This window comes from Mercenaria mercenaria, chromosome 2 (assembly GCF_021730395.1).
Source record: "Mercenaria mercenaria strain notata chromosome 2, MADL_Memer_1, whole genome shotgun sequence".
NCBI classification, from domain to species: domain Eukaryota; kingdom Metazoa; phylum Mollusca; class Bivalvia; order Venerida; family Veneridae; genus Mercenaria; species Mercenaria mercenaria.
In genome coordinates this window covers 84,197,573-84,221,327 of record NC_069362.1, presented here as the reverse complement: position 1 = coordinate 84,221,327, position 23,755 = coordinate 84,197,573, and the positions used below count along the sequence as shown (strand labels likewise).

At 35.0% G+C, this 23,755-nt stretch overlaps 1 protein-coding gene across 4 annotated transcripts in view; it reads right to left on the bottom strand.

Moving 5' to 3' along the window:
• LOC123564453 (protein phosphatase 3 catalytic subunit alpha-like) overlaps positions 1–23,755 on the bottom strand; it is a 98,022-nt gene that overhangs the window by 29,822 nt on the left and 44,445 nt on the right. The window contains exons 11-12 of one of the 4 annotated variants that reach the window (XM_045358060.2): positions 19,685–19,696; positions 9,772–9,856 (exon numbers count right to left, since the gene is read on the bottom strand). In XM_045358060.2, the coding sequence (XP_045213995.1) occupies positions 9,772–9,856; positions 19,685–19,696 (97 nt within the window). Of the gene's footprint in view, positions 1–9,771; positions 9,857–16,824; positions 16,840–18,308; positions 18,357–19,684; positions 19,697–23,755 lie in introns of all 4 variants that reach the window. The other 3 variants (XM_045358058.2, XM_045358059.2, XM_045358063.2) reach the window with 3 other exon arrangements.

The following is a 23,755-nucleotide window of genomic DNA, read 5'->3' as shown; positions in this document are numbered from 1 at the left end:
CTAAGTCCAAAAGGGGCAATAATTATTGCAAAAAGCAGGATGGAGTTATGTTGCTTGCTGTACAGGGTCAGCTTATGATGGTGAACAAGTGTTGCAAGTTTCAAAGCAATAGCTTTGATAGTTTAAGAGAAAAAGTTGACCTAAACATAAAACTTAACCAAGAAATCTGATATTTTCTAAGTCCAAAAAGGGCCATAAATCTTGCAAAAAGCAGGATGGAGTTATGTCTCTTGCTGTACAGGGTCAACTTATGATGGTGAACAAGTGTTGCAAGTTTTAAAGCAATAGCTTTGACAGTTTAGGAGAAAAGCTGACCTAAACATAAAACTTAACCAAGAAAACTGATTTTCTAAGTCCAAAAGGGGCAATAATTCTTGCAAAAAGCAAGATGGAGTTATGTTTCTTGATGTACAGGGTCTGCTTATGATGGTGAACAAGTATTCCAAGTTTCAAAGCAATAGCTTTGATAGTTTAGGAGAAAAGTTGACCTAAACATAAAACTTAACCAAGAAATCTGATATTTTCTAAGTACAAAAGGGGCCATAAATCTTGCAAAAATCAAGATGGAGTTATGTTTCTTGCTATACAGGGTCAGCTTATGATGGTGAACAAGTATTCCAAGTTTCAAAGCAATAGCTTTGATAGTTTAGGAGAAAAGCTGACCTAAACATAAAACTTAACCAGGCAACGCCGACGCAGACGCCGACGCCGACAACCGCTCAAGTGATGACAATAACTCATCATTTTTTTTTCAAAAAATCAGATGAGCTAAAAAATGGTGGGGGGGGGGGGGGGGGGGGGGGGGGGGGGGGGGATGACTGTAACATTTGATCAAATGTATAGATTTATGCTATAGACACTGCAAAAATGTTAAATGCGGATAAAAGATAATGGATGCCTAAGGTCTTAGTCAATATTGTTTGGATATACACATTTTCAAGAGTTATATCCTCTTAAAATATAATTGCAAGATTCTGTCATTCAATTTAGTTATGGGTGAGAATAAACTATGGTCTACTCCATAAGATCAAATGATAACAACAAATACTTTTATCAGGTAATTGAACTGTAGACCATCAACTACTGCTAACAAGTGATTGTGAAAATACTAAGTCATTAAAGCTGTTGCTATTGAAGTGTGTATAGGAAGGGAAGGCAAATACCAGAGAAAAGTTTTGCTTTTTGTTTAAGTAAGCAGGCTATTAAACCATAAACCATAATCAGTAGTTTAAACCATAATCAGTAGAGGATCTCTACTTGTAGTCTGCTGGAGAAAAACAAATGAACCTTACTTTTACACTTGAGGGATATCATACTTGTGATCCTTCAAAAATAACAAAAAAAGAAAAAAAAAGAAGAACAGTAGAGATGGTACCTAAACAAGAGCTGTCACAGGAGACAGCGCGCTCGACTATTTCGATGCTGGATAGTGAAACTGGGCACATCTGAGGAAACTAGAGCTGTCACTGGAGTGTTTAATGACTCCAATTGTGGATGAAGATATTACACAATAGCCTGAGTCTGTGTCAAAAATATCAACTTAAAGTAATAAAAGAGGTAAAGATAAAATGTATCAAAACACTATATAAGTATATCCTAAGCAAAAAGAGACATAATTCATTAAATTTTGATGCAGCTTGTGTCATATAGTGTGGGTGATGATGTTGAATAACTATTTTAAGTTTGAATCAAATCCATTCAGTAATAACAGAGTGAAAGTGCATCAAAACTTTAACCTAAAATTCTAAGTAAAAAGGGGGAATAATTAATGAAAAATTCGTGCCAGAGTTATGCACCTTGCGTCATATGGTGTGGGTGATGATGTTGAATAACTATTTTAAGTTTGAATCAAATCCATTCAGTAATAACAGAGTGAAAGTGCATCAAAACTTTAACCTAAAATTCTAAGTAAAAAGGGGGAATAATTAATGAAAAATTCGTGCCAGAGTTATGCACCTTGCGTCATATGGTGTGGGTGATGATGTTGAACAACTATTTTAAGTTTGAATCAAATCCATTCAGTAATAACAGAGACAGAGTGAAAGTGCATTAAAACTTTAACCTAAAATTCTAAGTAAAAAGGGGAAATAATTCATGAAAAATTGGTCCCAGAGTTATGCATCTTGTGTCATATGATGTGGGTGATGATGTTGAACAACTATTTTAAGTTTGAATCAAATCCATTCAGTAATAACAGAGGTAGAGTGAAAGTGCACCAAAACTTTAACCTGAAATTCTAAGTAAAAAGGGGGAATAATTCATGAAAAAATGGTGCCAGAGTTATGCACCTTGTGTCATATGATGTGGGTGATGATGTTGAACAACTATTTTGAGTTTGAATCAAATCCATTCAGTAATAACAGAGATAGAGTGAAAGTGCATCAAAACTTTAACCTGAAAATCTAAGTGAAAAGGGGGGATAATTCATGAAATATTGGTGCCAGAGTTATGGCCCTTATGTCAGATGATGTGGATGATGATGAGGAATAAGTATTTCAAGTTAGAATCAAATCCATCAAGTAATAACAGAGACAAGTTGAAAAAAGAGAAAGTGCACCAAAACTTTAACCAAGGTGGGGACGCGGAAAGACGCCGACGCCGGGGCGAGTAGGATAGCTCTCCTTATACTTCGTATAGTCGAGCTAAAAATTCAAATTCATCTTTACATATTTTTTCAGAGTGAAATGATAGCTAAGTGCACCAATTTTCTAAATATATTTATGGTTTTCCTCTTCTCCATGTAAAAATAGAATTATTTGATATTTAAACAAGAGGACCATCATGGTCCTGAATCGCTCACCTCTTCCCACATGACCCAGTTTTGAGTATGACGTCGTTTTTTCTCTTATTTGACATAGTGACCTAGTTTTGAACTTGACCTAGGTATTATCAAGATAAAAATTCTGACCAATTTTCATGAAGATCCATTGAAAAATATGGTCTCTAGAGAGGTAACAAGGTTTTTCTATTATTTGACCTATTGACCTAGTTTGCGAAGGTACGTGACCCTGTTTTGAACTTTAACTAGATATCATCAAGGTGAACATTCTCACTAATTTTCATGAAGATCTCATGAAAAATATGGCCTCTAGAGAGGTCACAAGGTTTTTCTATTTTTATACCTACTGGCCTAGTTTTGACCGCACGTGACCCGGTTACAAAACTGACCTAGATATCATCAAGATGAACATTCAGATCAATTTTCATGAAGATCCATTGAAAAATATGGCCTCTAGAGAGGTCAAAAGATTTTAATAATTTTAGACCTACTGACCTAGTTTTTTACCGCAGTTGACCCAGTTTCAAACTTGACCTAGATATCATCAAGATGAACATTCAGACCAACTTTCATACAGATCCCAGGAAAAGTATGGCTTTTAGAGAGGTCACAAGGTTTTTTTTATTATTTGACCTACTGACCTAGTTTTTTAAGGCACGTGACCCAGTTTCGAACTTGACCTAGATATCATCAAGGTGAACATTCTGACAAATTTACATGAAGATCCATTCACAAGTATGGCCTCTAGAGAGGTCACAAGGTTTTTCTATTTTTAGACCTACTGACCTAGTTTTTGACCGCAGTTGACCCAGTTTCGAATGTGACCTAGATATCATCAAGATGAACATTTAGACCAATTTTCTTAAAGATCCCATGAAAAATATGGCCTTTAGAGAGGTCACAAGGTTTTTCTATTATTTGACCTACTGACCTAGTTTTTGAAGGCACGTGACCCACTTTCGAATTTGACCTAGATATCATCAAGATGAACATTCAGACCAACTTTCATACAGATCCCATGAAAAATATGGCCTCTAGAGAGGTCACAAGGTTTTTCTATTATTTGACCTACTGACCTAGTTTTTGATGGCACGTGACCCACTTTCGAAGTTGATCTAGATATCATCAAGATGAACATTCTGACCAATTTTCATGAAGATCTCAAGAAATATATGGCCTCTAGAGAGGTCACAAGGTTTTTCTATTTTTAGACCTACTGACCTAGTTTTTGACCCCACGTGACCCTGTTTCGAACTTGACCTAGATATCATCAAGATGAACACTCAGACCAACTTTCATACAGATCCCATGAAAAATATGGCCTTTAGAGAGGTCACAAGGTTTTTCTATTATTTGACCTACTGACCTAGTTTTTGACGGCACGTGACCCAGTTTCGAACTTGACCTAGATATCATCAAGATAAACGTTCTGACCAATTTTCATGAAGATCTTGTTAAATATATGGCCTCTAGAGAGGTCACAAGGTTTTTCTATTTTTAGACCTACTGACCTAGTTTTTGACCCCACTTGACCCAGTTTCGAACTTGACTTAGATATCATCAAGGTGAACATTCTGACCAATTTTCATGAAGATCTTGTGAAATATATGGCCTCTAGAGAGGTCACAAGGTTTTTCTATTTTTAGACCTACTGACCTAGTTTTTGACGGCACGTGACCCAGTTTCGAACTTGACCTAGATATCATCAAGATGAACATTCTGACCAACTTTCATAAAGATCCCATGAAAAATGTGACCTCTAGAGTGGTCACAAGCAAAAGTTTACGCACGGACGCACTGACGGACGGACGACGGACGCTGCGCGATCACAAAAGCTCACCTTGTCACTTTGTGACAGGTGAGCTAAAAACAACTTTTTCAAAATATCTGAAGCAAAATGGACACTCTTGTACTGACCGTTTTATAATGATTTTAGGATTTCCCCAATTATAGTCTATATCAAAAGTTTCCACAGCTAAATAAATTCAATACAGTATACACTCAATTCAGGTGATAATTGCTGATATAATTGTAAATGAGAGGCCCTAACAAACTTTTTTCTTTTTCAAGTTGTGTAAACAGTTTAGGTTATAGATAAATGTTGATATCTGAAGTTACCCGCTCACTTTGTTCAAAACAATAAATAAAACACCTTACAGCTTGTTTAAAGTATATGTATCGAAAATCATCAAATAAAGTAAACTCCATATGCTTTTTCAGCATTTATTCGTTTTTCAATTAAAGCAATGATCGTGATAGTTCCATCCAGAGAATGTTGAATTGCTTAAAATACATTACATAGAGTCATTACCTATGAGCCACCTTAAATGAAGTAATTAAAACCACTACCTTAAAACATTGTAATTATATTCGACTACAATTAATTTTTGTGTTACATTATTTGAAGCAAAGTACTCCTGAACAGTAAGAGAAACTCTTCCAAATGACTAAAGCATAAGAAACACTTTCAAAATGATTCATTTAAGTGATAAATATATGCAATCTAGCTACTTTGTTACACAAAAGTGATACTAGTTTAACTTTTTGTTTGTTATTTCTCATTGTTGGATATAGAAATTTTACATTTTAATATATAAATTTTGTGTAAACCAATGTATCACCATTAAGAACAATAAATAACTTTGACTAAAAGATCAGAACTTAATAACGTTTCTTAATTTCGTAAATTTTCTTTAAAGGAATTTATGCATAATTTTACATTATCTTCATGCATTACTAAACTTTCTATCAGGGCCTCACTACAACGTATAAAACAACTGTCAGTGTAAGCCATGAGAAAAGTGTGCATATTGTATATTGAATACAATGAAATTTAAACAAACTAGAAATGTGTCCATGGGACACAGATGCCCCCACTACATGACATTAAAATGACAATTTTTTCCCAGGTCAGGAGCCACAACTCCCTACAATACTGAACGAATCCGGACGCGAAACCCCAGGTGCACAACTGCACATGCTGACCAACATTCCTGTAACCTTTGGTGACTCTAGGTCAAATACTTTTGGAGCTACGCACAACACAACATTAAAATGACCAATTTTTAACTAAATCAGGGGCCATAACTCCTACACGACTGAATGAATCCGGACGCGAAACCCCAGGTGCACAACTGCACATGCTGACCAACATTCCTGTAAACTTCGGCGACTCTAGGTCAAATACTTTTGGAGCTACCATGAGTTTAACTAAGTCAGGGGCTATAACTCCTACAAGACTGAATGAATCCAGACGCGAAACCCCAGGTGCACAACTGCACATGCTGACCAACATTCCTGTTAACTTTGGTGACTCTAGGTCAAATACTTTTGGAGCTATGCACGACACAACATTAAAATGACCAATTTTTTACTAAGTCAGGGGCCATAACTCCTACATGACTGGATGAATCCGGACGCGAAACCCCAGGTGCACAACTACACATGCTGACCAACATTCCTGTAAAGTTTTGTGACTCTAAGTCATATGCTTTTGGAGCTAGGTGCGACACAACACTAAAATGACCAATTTTTACAAAGTCAGGGGCCATAACTCCTACATGTCTGAATGAATCTGGACGCGAAACCCCAGGTGCGCAACTACACATGCTGACCAACATTCCTGTAAAGTTTTGTGACTCTACGTCAAATACTTTTGGAGCTAGGCGCGACACAACATTCTCGGAAGGACGGACGGACGGACAGACAGACGGACGGACGGACAAGGGCAAATCTATATGCCCCCCCCCCCCCCCCCCCCCCCCAAAGTGGGGGCATAAAAATGTAGGTCATATTCTGTCTGCCTGATCAGTTGTTGGAAAAAGGACCTATCTGATTTTTCTTTCACTTTTGTCCAATGTTTTATGTTAGCTTCAGTTTATTGGTCAATTCAGAGTTGTTCCCCTTAGATTTACTTGGGTAGGTACCATCTCTAAGAACAGGAACAAAATTCAGTGACACAAATCTAATCAACTGATCATTATTTTTTGTGCTTTAAACAAATATAATTTGCTATCTTGTCCTTTCGAATGTTTATCTAAACACTTCTAAGCTTCTCTCAATTTCCTCTTTAGAGAATATTCATGCCATAATTTCAATTTTATTTTGGAGTTATCTGAAGCCTCTAAGCACATTCAGAAAGGAAAATATATTCCAATACTCCCTTAAGGGAAGAAAATGTTTTTTTTACTGACTGTATCCAGAATGCACAAGACTCCAACTAGACTGATAATATCAACAGATTGCCGAAGTTTCATGAAGATAAACACTTGCTGGAGTAAAAGTTAAATCACAAGAGACGTTCTTGAAAGCCAAATCAATAACAAATTTAGCACTATAATTACAGAGTTTCCACATTTCAGGATCATATTTCAAGATCCCCTTAATATGGAAGAAAGATTTTTTTAAAGCGATCTTCAAGACAACTTATGAAAGGGTCAACTTTGTTTAACTGTAAGAAGAACACATCAATCAATTCTCTTGAAATTTCATGAATATATATACCCTCAGGAGAGTCAAGTTCTTCTCAAAGTATCACAATAATTGGTGGTCTTGTTACATTACACAATTCTAGCTTAAAAGACCTATTCAGTTTTATTTCACATCTGACCCACTAAAGCTAAAAACTGTTGTCAGAGAAAAAAAAGCCATAATGATTTCAAATTTGCTTTAGTGGAGTAACTAAGGCTTTCATTTGCACTTTTTGCCATTTGTCAACATTTTCAAAAAGGTGAAATAAAGAACAAGAGAGCCCCTGAAGGTCCTGTGTTGCTCACCTAACCTAGTTCTTACCCTAGATAATCTAGTATCTAATATTTGGCTAAGATTTCTTACAAACAAACATTCTGACGATGTTTTATGTAAATCAGATACATCATTAACCAAGTTTTTCAATGATTTGACCTACGGACATATTTTTTTACCTCAGGTACCCCACTTATGAACTCGATTCCATAAAGGCAAACAGTCTGACAAAGATTTTATATGATGAAAAAGTTAACAAAGTTTTTACTATAATTTGACCTAATGACCTAGTTCTTTCCCAAGTGACTCAGTTAATAAGAAGATTTTAAACAGGTAAGTATTCCAACGAAGTCTCATCAGGAGTATTAACAAGGTATTTCTATGATTTGACCTAGTGACCTATTTTATTACCTTGTGTATGAACTTAACCTAGAGTTCATATATTCTGACAAAGTTTAAAGATCAAATCAAAATAAGTGGCCTTTAACAGTGTTAAGGTTTTTCTAAGATTTGACCTACTGACCCAGTTTTTACCTCAAGCAATCCAGTTCTGAACTTGGCTTAAATTTCAGAGAGACAAACATTCTGAGAAAATGTGAAGAAGATCAAACAGAAAATGTGGCCTCTAGTGTGTGAACGTTTTTTTTTCTATTTAACCCTGTTACCCAGTTTTGGACCTCTGGTAACCCAGTTTTAAGCCTGACCTAGATTTCTTGGAGATAAATATTCTCACAAAGTTTTAAGTCTCAAGTGTTAACCAAGTTTTTCCATGATTTGACGTAGTAATCTAGTTTTTGACCTTTAGTTACATAGTTTTAAACCTGTCCTAGATTTCATAGAGACAAACTTTTTTGACAGTTTCATAAAGATGAGGTAGAAAATGTGGCCCCTTTTGTTAACAAAGCTTTCCTACTAACTGACCTAGTAACTTAGTTTTTGATCCCAGATGACCCATTAACCAAGTCATTCAAGATTTTATTAACAGCAGTGTTCTGACCACGTAACTCCATTTCCCGTCACTTTACAATCATATTTTACTTGCTGACAAAAAGAGACTAAATAAACTTCTTTATTACCATGGGTTGGGGTGAGGGGGGACACTACAGAACATACCAACTTCAGTGCAAAATGGAAAATCGTTTTGTTTTAAAACCTCGTATATGAACTTGTCTGTTTCAAGTTTCATAATGGTATCTGTACTGGTACCAGAAATATTTAAGATGGGATGGGACATTTTCCAAGTGTAAAAAAGGAAATAACTTTGTCAAAAGAAGTAAAGGAATGGAACATGGTAAGAAAGCTTGTCTCATGATCCAAAAGCCTTTTCAAATTCTTCTTTTTTTTTTTTTTTTTTTTTTTTGAGACATATGCAACACATCACTTTAAGACATATCTGGCCTTTGAAATAAAGCTGTGACCTTATCTTTGACATACCAACCAGTTCATGCACTCTGCATATTGTCCCATTGCTACTTATCTAACTGTCGAGTCTGAAGACCATACCTTGAATGGTTACTGAGTTATGCTCCAGACACAAAGTATGATGGACTTGACCATTGAGCTAAATATTTGACCTTTGACCTACCAACCTGCTTCATGTGCTCTGAACATTGTCTTATTACCATTTATCTATATATCAAGTATGAAGTTAATATCTTGGATGCTTATTAAGCTATGCTCCACATACGAAATATGACCAACAATTTTGAATTCTGATCTCAATTTATGACCTTGACCTTTGCCTACTAATCTGGTTCATGTGCTCTGCAAATCGTTTCAATGGCACCTACCTATATAAAAACTTTAAAGTAAATACCTTAAATGGTTGTTAGGTTACGCTCTGGATACAAAATATGATAGACCAACTGACAGACAGACAGATACAAGCACAATAACAAGATACGTCGGGCATATAAGAAAGCACTGCCTTAATGACCTTAACATATTAACTGCCCAACTGACTCCAAATGGCTCTAAATATGACAACGCACATTTGAGATTCTACCAGCTGCCATCCAGTAAGTTCAGATAGTGTCTAAATGAGGTATACACAAACTGTACTGCTGCAGTTGTATACAACCAAGCACTGCATACTACACAGAAGTTTTCTTGGACAATTAACAGTCTATACAGTCTGAAGGAATAGGCAGAACTGTGTGTAACAAAGTAAAATTTCTTGGCAAGAACTGCTTACATTTGACAAGGGATATCTTTACATCAGTTTTGAATACAAGAAGATTAATACAAACCGTAAGACTGTGAATACCCTGGCCATCTTGCCAATGGCTCGTATTTTGTTTCGTATGACTTCCTTTCTAGCTGCTACTGCTCCACCTGTGAAAATATAAATTTTCACATTAGCGCTTATGACAGTAACAAATCGATATATAAGCATGTTTATTTTGTGATATTGAATAAAACCTTACAAAAGTGAATCAATACTAATTGTATGAAATGATCCCCAGTAGCTAATTTGCAAATGGAATTGTATAACTGGCGACTGCTTGCAAATTCACCAGCGCTCTCCATAGAACTATCGTTATATTATCAATATGACAATCACTGTATACAATGGTGCACTGCAAATGAATAAAGTTTCTAAAATAAACCTGTATAATTTCAATGCAAAATATATTTAGCAGTGCTTTTATTCCAAGAAATAATGTTATGTGCCATTTTTTACAAATGTAAGAAAAAATGTAAAAAGTTATTTCGGGATATTACACAAAATATTTCTGGGAAATAACATCTTTCCAATTTAATTCTTGCAATCGCTATTATATAAACTTTAAAAGTATTTAATCTTGAATTAATGGTTTATAAATCATATTAGTAGACAAAAGTATTAATTTAGTGCAAACCACACAGTAGGCTGGGAGATGGTAGTACAACATTGTATACAGTGATATATATGATTGGTGACCAGTGTTTACAGTAAACTGTTTATAATTAGCATAGTCATTGCCAAATGATTATCTATCAACAGTAATTATTTGGTCATCTCTTAGTCCCTAATTATGGAGACACTAGTTAGTGTTCCCTCATGATTTGTTAGCGTTCTATCATTGTCACATCTTCATTGAGCAGTCATGTACAAACAACTTGCTGTCTTGAAGTTTTGTAATTGTTTGCACTAGTTCCAACTTGGTTTCTCTAATAGCAACCCAAACAATATTCCTGGGTTTCCCACCAGTACACAAGATATTGCTATAAACAGAAGATGGATGGATGACTTTGGGTATAAACTGTCAGGGAAACGTTTGACCAAAATACTTGCCCAATCAGGATTTGAACTGATCAGCCTAGCTTGCTTTAAGTCTAACAAGGGATAAAACTTCACAAAAGAGAACCTGACACGTTCTTGGCATCCGACTAACACTGTTAAAATTTATCAAAAAAATCATGAAAAATAACTTGAACTGATCAAAATTACTTGAAAAGTTCATGCATGAAAAGACTCTTAGGTGAACACTTAAACAAGAGCACCGCCTTGCGGGTGCTGACGCTCATCTGATTTTTTTTGTATAATAGAAATATTGTCCTACCCATGATTTTCTAAGTCTAAAAAGGGCCATCACTCTTGCAAAAAGCAGGATAGAGTTATGTTTCTTGATGTACAGTGTCCACTTATGATGGTGAAAAACTGTTGCAAGTTTTAAAGCAATAGCTTTGATAGTTTATGAGAAAAGTTGACTTAAACATAATATTCAACCAAGAAAATGATTTTTCTAAGTCCAAAAGGGGCAATAATTATTGCAAAAAGCAGGATGGAGTTATGTTTCTTGATGTACAGGGTCTGCTTATGATGGTGAACAAGTATTCCAAGTTTCAAAGCAAAAGCTTTGATAGTTTAGGAGAAAAGTTGACCTAAACATAAAACTTAACCAAGAAATCTGATATTTTCTAAGTACAAAAGGGGCCATAAATCTTGCAAAAAGCAAGATGGAGTTATGTTTCTTGCTATACAGGGTCAGCTTATGATGGTGAACAAGAGTTGCAAGTTTTGAAGGAATAGCTTTGATAGTTTAGGATAAAAGCTGACCTAAACATAAAACTTAACCAAGAAAACTGATTTTCTAAGTCCAAAAGGGGCAATAATTCTTGCAAAAAGCAAGATGGAGTTATGTTTCTTGATGTACAGGGTCTGCTTATGATGGTGAACAAGTATTCCAAGTTTCAAAGCAAAAGCTTTGATAGTTTAGGAGAAAAGTTGACCTAAACATAAAACTTAACCAAGAAATCTGATATTTTCTAAGTACAAAAGGGGCCATAAATCTTGCAAAAAGCAAGATGGAGTTATGTTTCTTGCTATACAGGGTCAGCTTATGATGGTGAACAAGTATTCCATGTTTCAAAGCAATAGCTTTGATAGTTTAGGAGAAAAGCTGACCTAAACATAAAACTTAACCAGCCGACGCCGACGCCGACAACCGCTCAAGTGATGACAATAACTCATCATTTTTTTTCAAAAAATCAGATGAGCTAAAAACTGAGGAGCTGCAAAGCAATAGTTAGTGCTGACAGATTTTCTCACTTGCAACTTGGGAGTCCACTGTTTGTAAGTGACCATACTATAAAACATTATGACAAAGTCTGATAAGTAACCAGGATGTTTTTCTTCTCATAAAAAGTATCAAAATGAATGGCAGCATTACTTTTTCTATCTACAAGCCATTGTGTGTCACAAATAAATGGTGGAAATTGAATGTAGCGGATGCCATGTCGCAGCTGTCAGTTATTGTTCTCACTGTGTTAGCTTATCCGATTATCAACCTCAAGTCAATTGCATGCTTCTGTGGCAAAAGAAGACAACACTAGTAGAGAGGAAATCAATTTTTCCTACAGCGTTTATCTCATATATACTGTGGCAATAGAAGTCAAATTGTCCAGGGAAGAAAAATTATTCTCTGGCTGACTGTTTTCTCTACATGTACAAGATTATACTATGTTTACATACAACAACAAAGGGGTGGTGCCATGATCAGCCATATGAACTACACAGCAGCTTGTACACTAAACACTCTACACAATCAGCCACGGCTTATTATAATACAGCTGTGTCTAAACTTATAATATGACTTCCACATTCAAACACACAATATTCTGGCATATTCTAATACAAAGAAAAATTAACACACCTACATGCCTTCTTGACTGACTATAATTGTGCAAGTCTATATATTTTAATTACAAGTAACTAACAAAAATGTGAAATAAGTGAAAGAAAAAGCATAATTATTATTTTTGTACAATTATTTTACTACAAAACATATTCTAAAAGATCATTCTATAGATTCTGACAAAGTTCAGTTCTAAAAAGATTTCTCTATGCATTAAAACTACAAGTTTAGCTTTACAAAAAAAATCTCGGGAAGTATTAGAATTATGGGATAAGGAGCAAGATTTAATGTAAGTATTAGTGTTATCAACTTCAAATCTGGCAATGTTTAGAGAAATGTCTGGTGCCCTTCTGTATTGTGATGGAGGAAAAACTCTGTGCAATAGTGGTCATGGCAGTCACACTTTCTGGTTGGGAGAAAGGGAATTATCTTGGAAAGTCTTATGTAGGATTATTGGTGTCACCCATGTAGATTAAATTAAAACATATCAGGGCTTTTTCTAGCTTTTTGGAGGAAAAGACCGCTGGTCAAATTGGGATTTTTTATGTGGTAAACTGTCAAAACTGGAAAGCAAAAATAAACTAATCAAGTAAATTGTGAATTTTTTATGTTCAAGTAAGAAAATCTGGTCATGAAAATTACTTATGAAACACAATATTCTGGCAGAATCATATATTTATTTTTTGTTATTAAAAACAGTAACAGGTTGCTTTTTTCTTATTTGTGAATAAAACTTACTATGCAAGAATTTTCTTTGGATTATCAAAAATTCATTATTTCAATTAAGAACACTTTCATTAGATTGTGAATTTTTTTGCATTGAACCGGGAAAAATGGAGCATTGGCACCGAGAATGTGACTCGATATTTGGCCCCATGGGACAGGTGGAAAAAGCCTTGCATAGCAATGAAAATTTCAGACAAAAAAAAATCATATCTTTCAAACCAAATTTAAACAGGTCTCTGTATAAAACAAAGACGGTTATGATGGCCCTATATCGCTCACCTGAATACTTGCTATTGTGAAAATGGCAAAATAAACCATTTTTGATATATCAAAGAGACCAACTTGCCTTTGGCTGTGACCTTACTGGTATATTAACATTCTATCTAAACATTTTTTTTTATTTTTTTTTGGGGGGGGGGGGGGGGGCAGAATAAACTAAAAAGAAGGCCATAGTGGCCCCAAGTTGTTTGCCTAACTTGACCAGTTGAAGTTGATCTTGAATATATTAAAAACATAATACATGTTAAATGCCCCCATTTAAACAAAGGAAGCTACAAGCCAAGTTTCATGAAGTCCGGGCAAGCAGTTCAAGCAAAAAAGTCAATTAGAGATGCTCTAGTGGTCCCTCAAATGGTTGAAAAGACCCCACTTAATGACATTTTACAGAGGACTTAATATAAATGGTACAGACCTATTTCCTAGAGAAGTTGTTTCAAGGTTTTTCTATATTTAGCTGTAGTGGACCCTATTTAATGAAAACTGGAATCAGGGCCTTATAAATGATGCTACTTACTAACTTTGATGAAGACCAATAAAGTAGGTCATGAAAACTAGTTTAAAGTTATTTCTAACACTTCCGGCCCCTACAAGAGGTCAAATGCCCTGATTTGAACAAATTTGGCAGGGGACCTTATGATGCTACAGACCATGTTTAGTCAAGATCCATCAAGTGAAGTCATTTAGAGCTTTTTTTCTATGTTTAGCTCTAGCAATCCCTGAAAGGGGCCAAGTGCCCCCATTTGAATAAATTTGACAGAGGACCACATGGATGCTATAGATCAAGTTTCATGTACTTCTGACCAGTAGTTTCAGAAGATGTTTACGTAAATTGTGGCCCATCCACCTATACCAATAGTTCATTCTGAACCCTTAGTTCAGGCAGCTAAAAATGAAGGAGCTAAAATGTAACAAGAGGGCCATGAAGGCCCTGTATCGCTCACTTGACCTACTGACCTAAAGATAATCAAGATTAACATTCTGACCAAGTTCCACTAAGATATGGTCATAAATGTGGCCTCTACTAGCTTTTCCTTTGATCTGACCTGGTGACCGAGTTTTTGACCCCACATGACCCAGATTCGAACTTGACCAAAAGATCATCAAGATTAACATTCTGACTAAGTTTCATTAAGATACAGTCATAAATGTGGCCTCTTGAGTGTTAACAAGCTTTTCCTTTGACTTGACCTAGTAACCTAGTTTCTGACCCCACCTGACCCAGATTCGAACTTGACCTATAGAGCATCAAGATTAACATTCTGTCCAAGTTTCGTTAAGATATGGTCATAAATGTGGCCTCTAGTGTTAACTAGCTTTTCATTTGATTTGACCTTGTGACCTAGTTTTTGACCCTACCTGACCCAGATTCAAACTGGACCTTGAGATCATTAAGATAAACATTCTGACCAAGTTTCATGAAGATACAGTCATAAAAGTGGCCTCTACAGTGTTAAGAAGCTTTTTCTTTGATTTGACCTGGTGACCTAGTTTTTGACCCCAGATGACCCAATAGCAAACTCATCCAAGATTTTATTTATGGTAACATTCTGACCAAGTTTCATTAAGATTGGGCCAAAATTGTGATCTCTATAGAGTGTTAACAAGCTTTTCCTTTGATTTGACCTGCTGATCTTGTTTTTGATCCCAGATGACTAAATATCGAATTCATCCAAGATTTTATTGAGGGTAACATTCTGACCAAGTTTCATTAAGACTGGGCCAAAATTGTGACCTCTAGAGTGTTAACAGTCAAATTGTTGACGACGACCGACGGACACAGACCACTTTCATTTGATTTGATCTGGTGACCTTGTTTTTGACCCTACATGACCCAGATTCAAACTGGACTTTGAGTTCATCATGATTAACATTCTGACCAAGTTTCATGAAGATACAGTCATAAATATGGCCTCTACAGTGTTAACATGCTTTTCCTTTGATCTGACCCGGTGACCTAGATTTTAACCCAAGATGACCCAATATCGAACTTGTCCAAGACTTTATTGAGAGTAACATTCTGACCAAGTTTCATTGAGATTGGGTCAAAATTGTGACCTCTAGAGTGTTAACAAGCTTTTCCTTTGATTTGACCTGGTGACCTAGTTTTTGACCCCAGATGACCCGATATCGAACTCATCCAAGATTTTATTGAGGGTAACATTGTAACCAAGTTTTATTAAGATTAAGCTAAAATTGTTACCTCTAGAGTGTTAACAGTCAAATTGTTGACGACGACGGACACAGGGCGATCACAAAAGCTCACCTTGAGCACTTCGAGCTCAGGTGAGCTGAAAACTGAGCAATTGATGAAACAAGTTTAAATTACCCTGCACCTTGTTGTCTGATCTGACCCACAATCAAACATGTACAAAATTTTATTAGGACCGAGTTGCTATAGTGTAATGGTTAAATATGTAATTTTTTCACACTACAACTCTTGGCCCAGTTGTCAGATCTGACCCAAAATTGAACTATTCTGATGTTTTAAGCCATATACATTTTAAGTTTGATTGAAATTTCTTTGAAATATGGATGCTACAGTGTAAAACAATCCAACTATGGATGGACAACAGACATCGCAAAGATTCCAAGAGCTCAGCCTAAGCAATTCTTGCTCAGGTGAGCAAAAAAAAAAATGCTAAAAAAAAAAGCCAATATATGGATAAGAAAGTCTCAGATTTACATATTTTGTAAAAGTAATTTGACTGGCAAATGCCTACACAAATGTTTAATGAAATTCAAATTTACAAAAACAATTTTTCTCCAGTTGTCAGCAAATCACTGTACTGGTAACCTTTTCTTCTTCTTTTTTTTTTTTTTTGTTATTAGTTTATGATAAAGTCTTATTTTTGATTTGGCGACATGCACAATAGCTGTTTGACCAGCAAATAGAATACTGTGCAAGCCAAGTTTAACATGGGTGACACAAACATGGTGAAAAACAGCCACACACTTTGCCATCCTCTTGTTAACTGCAGAAAAAAAAAACACAGACAAAAACAACTAGCCAATAAAACCATTTTGTACAAAAAAATACAAAAATGAAAATTTCAAACAACAATAAAGAGGTTAGTTTGCAATGATCTGCCGCTGATTATGACTTAGCAACCTATGATTTATTATGATTATGCGAGAACAGTTTAGTAGCAGTTGTCATCTAGGAACACACGTTTATACCTCTTGCAGGCTTCACTGCAAAGATACAGCAGAAACAATACAACCATTTAAGTTGATAATTTAAGATCAGGTTCATAAGATACTAATTTTGAACATATATTTCATATTCAATGATAAAAGAATATTGCTGTTTTTATGTTTATAAAATTTATGTACTAGTATCTATTGCTGAAAAATTTGTCTCCTTTTCACAGTAATAGAAATCTAGAAAACAAGACCAAAATGTAATGATAATTTTACACTAAAATAATGAAGAAAAATAAGAACATATATTATTTGCTTTGTCAAATATAAACAGAGACTTCCATAATGACCCTAAATCGCTCACCTGAGTTCTACAGCTCAACAACGTTACAATATTGGCAAGATTCATCAAAAAACATTTCCACCAAATCACTTTTAAAGTAGATTCAAATGATGATTTTCAAAGCTTTACATATAGTCACTAACAGAAAACTATCCCCGCCCAAAAGGGAGTCGTTTTATGACTGATAAAATTCTGGATGAGGCTCTGCCAAGCAAATGTCTTTGAGTCTAGCCAGCAGCTTCTAGAAAGTTGATTTATAATTTTTTTTAATGTAGCCATATATGGAAAACCAGTCTGACTTGCTAGCAGCTACATTTCTGGATCTATCGTAACTAGATTGTGACAGTCTGAACAAACTTTGTTTACGTTTACTAAAAGAAAATTTCTATAAAATTATTTTGTAATCTGGCCAATGTTTTTCTTTTCTGTTGCCATGGCAACAAGAGTCTTATATGAAATGCAAGTCTTTTAATATCTTTGTGAAGTCTGGGTAAAATTGATCAAGTTTCTTTATTGGTCCAGAATTTTAAGTTTAAAGCAAACTTTTAATGACGGATGATGGCAGACACAATGCAATCACAATACCTCGCCTGGGCTCAGGTGTGCTAATAAAAACACAAACATTCAATTCTATAAACTCAGATTTGCATTTGCTTCACTTAGTTAAGTCTTGCTTTTGTCTAAGCAGCACTAAAGCTTAAATTCTGCACTACAGTATGCAGTTATTAGCTACAAGTGTTTGTTGTAAATTAGGTTCTGAAATTAACTCTTTGAGACAGTTTTTTTGGTAAAATATTAAATGCTTGTATTGCCATTGAACCTACAGAAAAACCATTGACAGAAAGGTAGGCAAGTGAAGAAAGGCTGAAGTATGTAAGACTTCTTAGCAGTAAGGAAATGCTTGCATTGTGGGTGTAGATGTGCAACACTTGATTAAGCTCAGTACAAGTCAGTGTTGTACTTTGTGCCGTCACAAAGCCTGGTAGGATAGGAAGAGGAAACTTAAAATGAATTGCATTAAAGAGTGCATAATTTGCTGTAAAAGGCTGGCTTGACTTGTGTGTTACAGCCCGTTTTTATATAGCAAAATTATTACTGTTCTAACTCTTCTGGAGGTCTGTGATAGTGTTGGAACTTCAGATAGCTAACTTCTATCTACTACATATTTAATACTTACTCTTAAGATCACTGTCTTCATTTGTAGATGCACTTGTATTTGTTTTATCTGTTTGAAAACATTGCTTACAACTTAAAAAGAGTGGAATTCTTTTTCAACCATAATGATGATTTTATTATGAAGACAATGGGAGAGATGAAAGCCGTTTTCTAGGAAACGGACAGTATTATTCATAGAAAACAAAATGGCACACATATTTTTTCTTTGTTTGCCCAGGGTAAGGCATCTTTTTGTACTTTGCTAAAATGAACCCAATATCAATGAATGTCAAAAACTTGCCTAACTAACTGAATGTTACTGTTCCAATATCATGAAATCAATGTATGCGAAACTATTACACCATGCATAATTTCCACAAAATTATTACTCCCATGGTAATTCTGTTTTTATGACATATATAGTACATACTTCATTTGGAACACATCATAAAAGTAGAGACTGACATCAATGGGGTCATTATTTTTCTACAGCAAGTTGTTACAAGCAAGCACTGTTTTATTGAATAGTAAAAATCAGATAAAATATTGTACAGAAAACAATTAGTTCCTATGACAAGTATGAGCAGAATAACAATAATGAAGGAAATGGAACTGTGACAGCTAGAAGTAAGCATCGCCATGGAAATGACTCGTCTGTGCCTGGCATACAGTTTGCTCCATTGACAGTAATGCCAGAATTAAGCAAGAACTGACAAAATCTAATAAATTCTTAATGCTTAGTTCATCAAATACTGTTCTTTGATGTTTGCAGAATCTTTACGCATCCGTGATTGCTTTTCCTTAGTCGAGACATCATATTTTGTTATGATTTGATGGCAGGTACATTTTTTTTTTTGTAAGAAGAGGAATTATAAAGAGAACTAAAGCATCTACAAACAAATTCCATATGACATACCACACAACAAAACAACCACACATCAAATATCTAAGGTTAGATAAAACAGGTACACCATTCACACGCACACATAAAACACGGCACATTGCACAAGCAGTAGTAATCTTTTGGGGACAACTATATGTAATATATACCTATATTCGCATAGATCAATTAGATTCTACTTGGTTTAGGATAAGCTGGGCTTCCATCCCTGAAGACCAGGCAAGGCACCGACTTTTGTACAACTGTCACATATTTCCAGCAGTCATTAATCAATTGAGAGACATACTGGTATATTGCCAAACAAGATGATGCAAAAACAAGAGACCATTTTTTTTGTTGTCTTTTTTTTTCAGTTATGGCTCAAAACTAACAAATTTGTGACTACTGTGCGAGTTGCCGTGACCTCAGGGATTGTAATGCTACTATCTAGTGGACAGAGGCAGGGCGAAGCTGGCTATATAGCCATACCGTAAAGGAGAAGGATGCCATCCACTTACCATTGCGCGACCCTAAGTAAAATGCATGCACAAGAAATAGTAAGCAATGTGCTGTACTGTGCTAGATCCTTGAAGATCAAATTTAATGATAAAAGTACAGATCAATTGGTATGGGTTAGTTATCATTATTACATTTGACAGACTATCAGTTTAAGCAGGAAAGTATCAAGTAAGTAGCTCGTACAGTCCTTTTTAATGGGATATTTTAAGCAATCTGTGAATATACTACAGCAAAATGGACACCTGGATGATCTTTGAAATCCCCAATATTTGCACCATGTTCTAAAGGACTATGCCTAGAATATAATCTTTCATTTTTACTTAAGATTTGCACATGTAGCAGTCACAATACTTGCACATGTTTACAATAGAAAGCAAACATATAAAAAAAAAAAAAATAGCAGCAAATTTAAAAGAAAGTATCCTGTCTCAGCGTGCTAGATGGCAAAAAAAAAAATACTGCAAGTAATTAAATGAGCTTTCTACAGGGCATGGGACAGTGTACATGGAACACCGAGTACAATATCTATAGCCACCATTGATACCATTAAGGCAATTGTACGTTATACTATAGAGGTCAACTGTAAAAATATACAAAGAACAAAATAGAAACAAACACCAAAGTCTTCAAAAAATGTTCTTCCATTAATTCATAAGTCCAGGCACAGTCACTTTAGCATTTCCTAGTTGAAAGTTGGGATTTGGTTTTCTCTTGATTATATAAAAAATACTGTTTCCTACATAAAAAAGACAAGTAATTCCTTTGAAATAAACTTTCATCTCTTGCCCCAAAACTCCCTTATACAGGATATCGACAAGAAGGTTTGTCCAACTTATTCATCAAAACATAATTTGTTTTATCTACTTTAAAATTAAGATAATCAGCTTTCTAATGTCCCAACTCTCCCCTGGAAAAATGTCCAGACACTTTTAAGATCAACTAGAAAGTTCATGTACACAAATCAGTACTTTTGTGTATATCTACCCAAAGCTGATAATTCTAAACAATCTTAATCAAGATAACATTTAAACCTACCATATGAAGTAGCTATTAAAGGTGGTCAATCACATTTAAGCAATATTTTATGACATTTTTTAACTTTTCATTATATTAAATATTTATATAAGCTACAACAAGAGTGCCAGACTGTCACAAAATACGCTCATCTATATATTCAGTTACGTATCATAAAAAGATTTTAAGTAATTCAAAGGCCATAATCCAAGAGTGCCAGGGGCGATTTCGCTTGTTAACGAACTTGGCCAAGATATTATGCCCAAAAACACTGTCTGGTGAAGATCGGATGAAAACTGTTTGACTTAGAGGCGGACAAGGCCAAATTCACAGATTTTGAGTAATTCAAGGGTGCCTGGGGCGATTTGGCTGGTTATCGAACTTTGCCAAGATATTATGCCCACAAACATTGTCAGCAAGTTTGGTGAAGATCGGATGAAAACTGTTTGACTTAGAGAGCGGACATGGTTCTGGATGCCGCCCACCCGCCGCGGGTGTGTCATTTTGCTTTTTATAAAATTTTGTAATTACTCCCCTTTTATACGAAAATATTTAAAAAGCTAAGGATTCTTTTGATTTGTATTATGTTATATAGTTTTTCATTTTACAATTTACATTTTACAGGTATTGGCATATTTCAGCTATCTAAATCAAAAGCCTTCGGAATTCAATCATTTCCAATCATTTCCAATAACTTAGTAAGCAACAAAGACATGCAAATGGAGGTAATGATAATTTTGCAAACTTGCGATCCAATTGCCAATAAATGTTGGCTAATTACTTCTTTCACAATTATAATACAACAGTTCTTATATCAATATCATTCCTTGCGCAAAGTATGTTTTCCAAATTTACACTTCTGCTAAAGTAACTATAATAATATCTTGGTTGGGCAACCAGGATAGGAAAATCAAATATTAACAACGTATTGAGAGAAAAACCAACATTAATCAAGTGCTCAGTGAACATAAACATAATTATTTAAATGTTTCGAACAAATATATTACTCAACCAAAACCTGATTAACCACCTTTAAGCAAACTGTTTATATATATGTATACATTGCAGGCAGCCTCTGAATAGGCATGAATTGTTTTTAAGATTTTGTAGCAGTAGCTATGAATACGAGTAGCATCTGACAGTCTTACAATATAACATCTACCGAGCATTAAGCTGAATGTATCTGCAACTGTACTTATTAGAAATTCCCAATAAGTCTTTATAAAAAAAAGCAATTTCCGCCATTTCCCTTTTATAATCATTTTCTGAATCTTTCAAATACCAATTGTCTGGCAAGTGCCCCATTAATTCATTTATAGCAAATGACAAGAAATACTATCTTAAGAGTGTAGAAAATGAATGCGCCAGGATATGTTACTGTGTCCCAATAGCATTTTCTGTATAACACCAAACAATCCTGTATTAAGGTATGAGTGACAGTGCCTCAAGCTCTCTCTGTCCACATTTTTCTGCTACACATTAGGTCAACATGTTGTGACAAGAAACAGTTATAGCTGACAATAAATCTAGATGTTCCAATTACCACATATCAATCTATATCAGAGCTGTCCACTAGTAGCTAATTCTGGTAAACAGCATTATCTCTGACAAATGAACAGGACAGCAGAAGACAGCAGTCAAATACCTCAACTTACTCAATCACCGACTATTCTCCAAATTGACAGTCAAGTTTAGAGGCAAATATTTCAATGTCGAATAAAGACTAGTCCACATAAAATGAATAAAGGAGAATACTGAAATGCCTAAAGAAATCAACAAATCTAATAATGAAACAAAAAATTTGCCTATCTAAATGAATGCACCTTAGGGAAGGTTTCTGAAACTCTTTTTACATAAAGCTGCTAAGCAGATCAAACTTTACTGAAGCAAAGTCCAGTTTCACAGGGAAGATGCAATGCTCTATATAGCACCATCTCCTAACTGCTTGACAATATAATGCTAGTTCATAATGATTCAATAAAATGCTGCAATTTTATTATTAATACCCCAGACCTACTAATATTACTTATTTTATAAATTTAAGCATGTTCTTTATTATCTTTATCAATGGTGAAAAAAAAATTATTAGAAAACCAAATGTCCTAGAACTCCCCTAATTGAAACAGCAAACACAGGATTTTACTAGAAATATTGTAGAAAATAATACATCGGATTAAACTTTGTTTTGGTGCAAATAACTGAACCTTGACTGTGCGTCATGATTTTGTTCTTGATATAAGCTGATTTTCTTGTATTTTAACTTTGTTCTTACTGTAAGCTGCTCAAGCAGCATGTTAAAAGCGCGAGTTGCAGCTGACGTTTACAGTGTTTCCCATGTAATGAACATTCTTTCCTGTCAGCCTGGCAAAACCTTATAGATTACTCCAACATACTACAGGTACAAGTTGTTTCCCTCAGGAAATCACCCTCCTACAACATCAAAAAACTGCAACTCCATAAATTGTTTATAATGCAATCAATATTACTGGTAATGTATAGAAACAAGAAACCTAAGTGTTTTAGTTGACAGCCACTTTTAACTTGATACTAGTGACAATCCTGTGTGCAATCACGAAGAAGGAAAAATCTGGAAAAAAAACTAGATGACAGTACCCTGGAATATGTTAGCTACTTCAGTTCTGCGTTTATTATGCGACAGAAGTCAGTTAACATAACCAGCTTTCCTGGATTTTGTAACAGTGACTAATTCTGTTCCAGCAACAGACAACTTTCTCACATAAGTGGCAGGTTGGACCTGTGTATCATTGCTACTATTTTTTACAGGGACAGAACTCACTACCCCTCAATTTATGTTTAATCTCTACCTACTGAAAATACACAATACATTGACTGAGACAAGTTCCCATTTCAGAGTTAATGAATAGTGATTGTGTTAAGAACTGAACAACAGGTAAGAAACCACAAACCATTGAACATCTCCTATTACTATGAACATGAAGGAACACCATAAAGCAATTCTAAAATGTCTAAGACCTTAAGAAAATAGACAGGGCAACTGTTTAAGCATGCCTTTGAGTGTTTCTCAGCTTCCAATT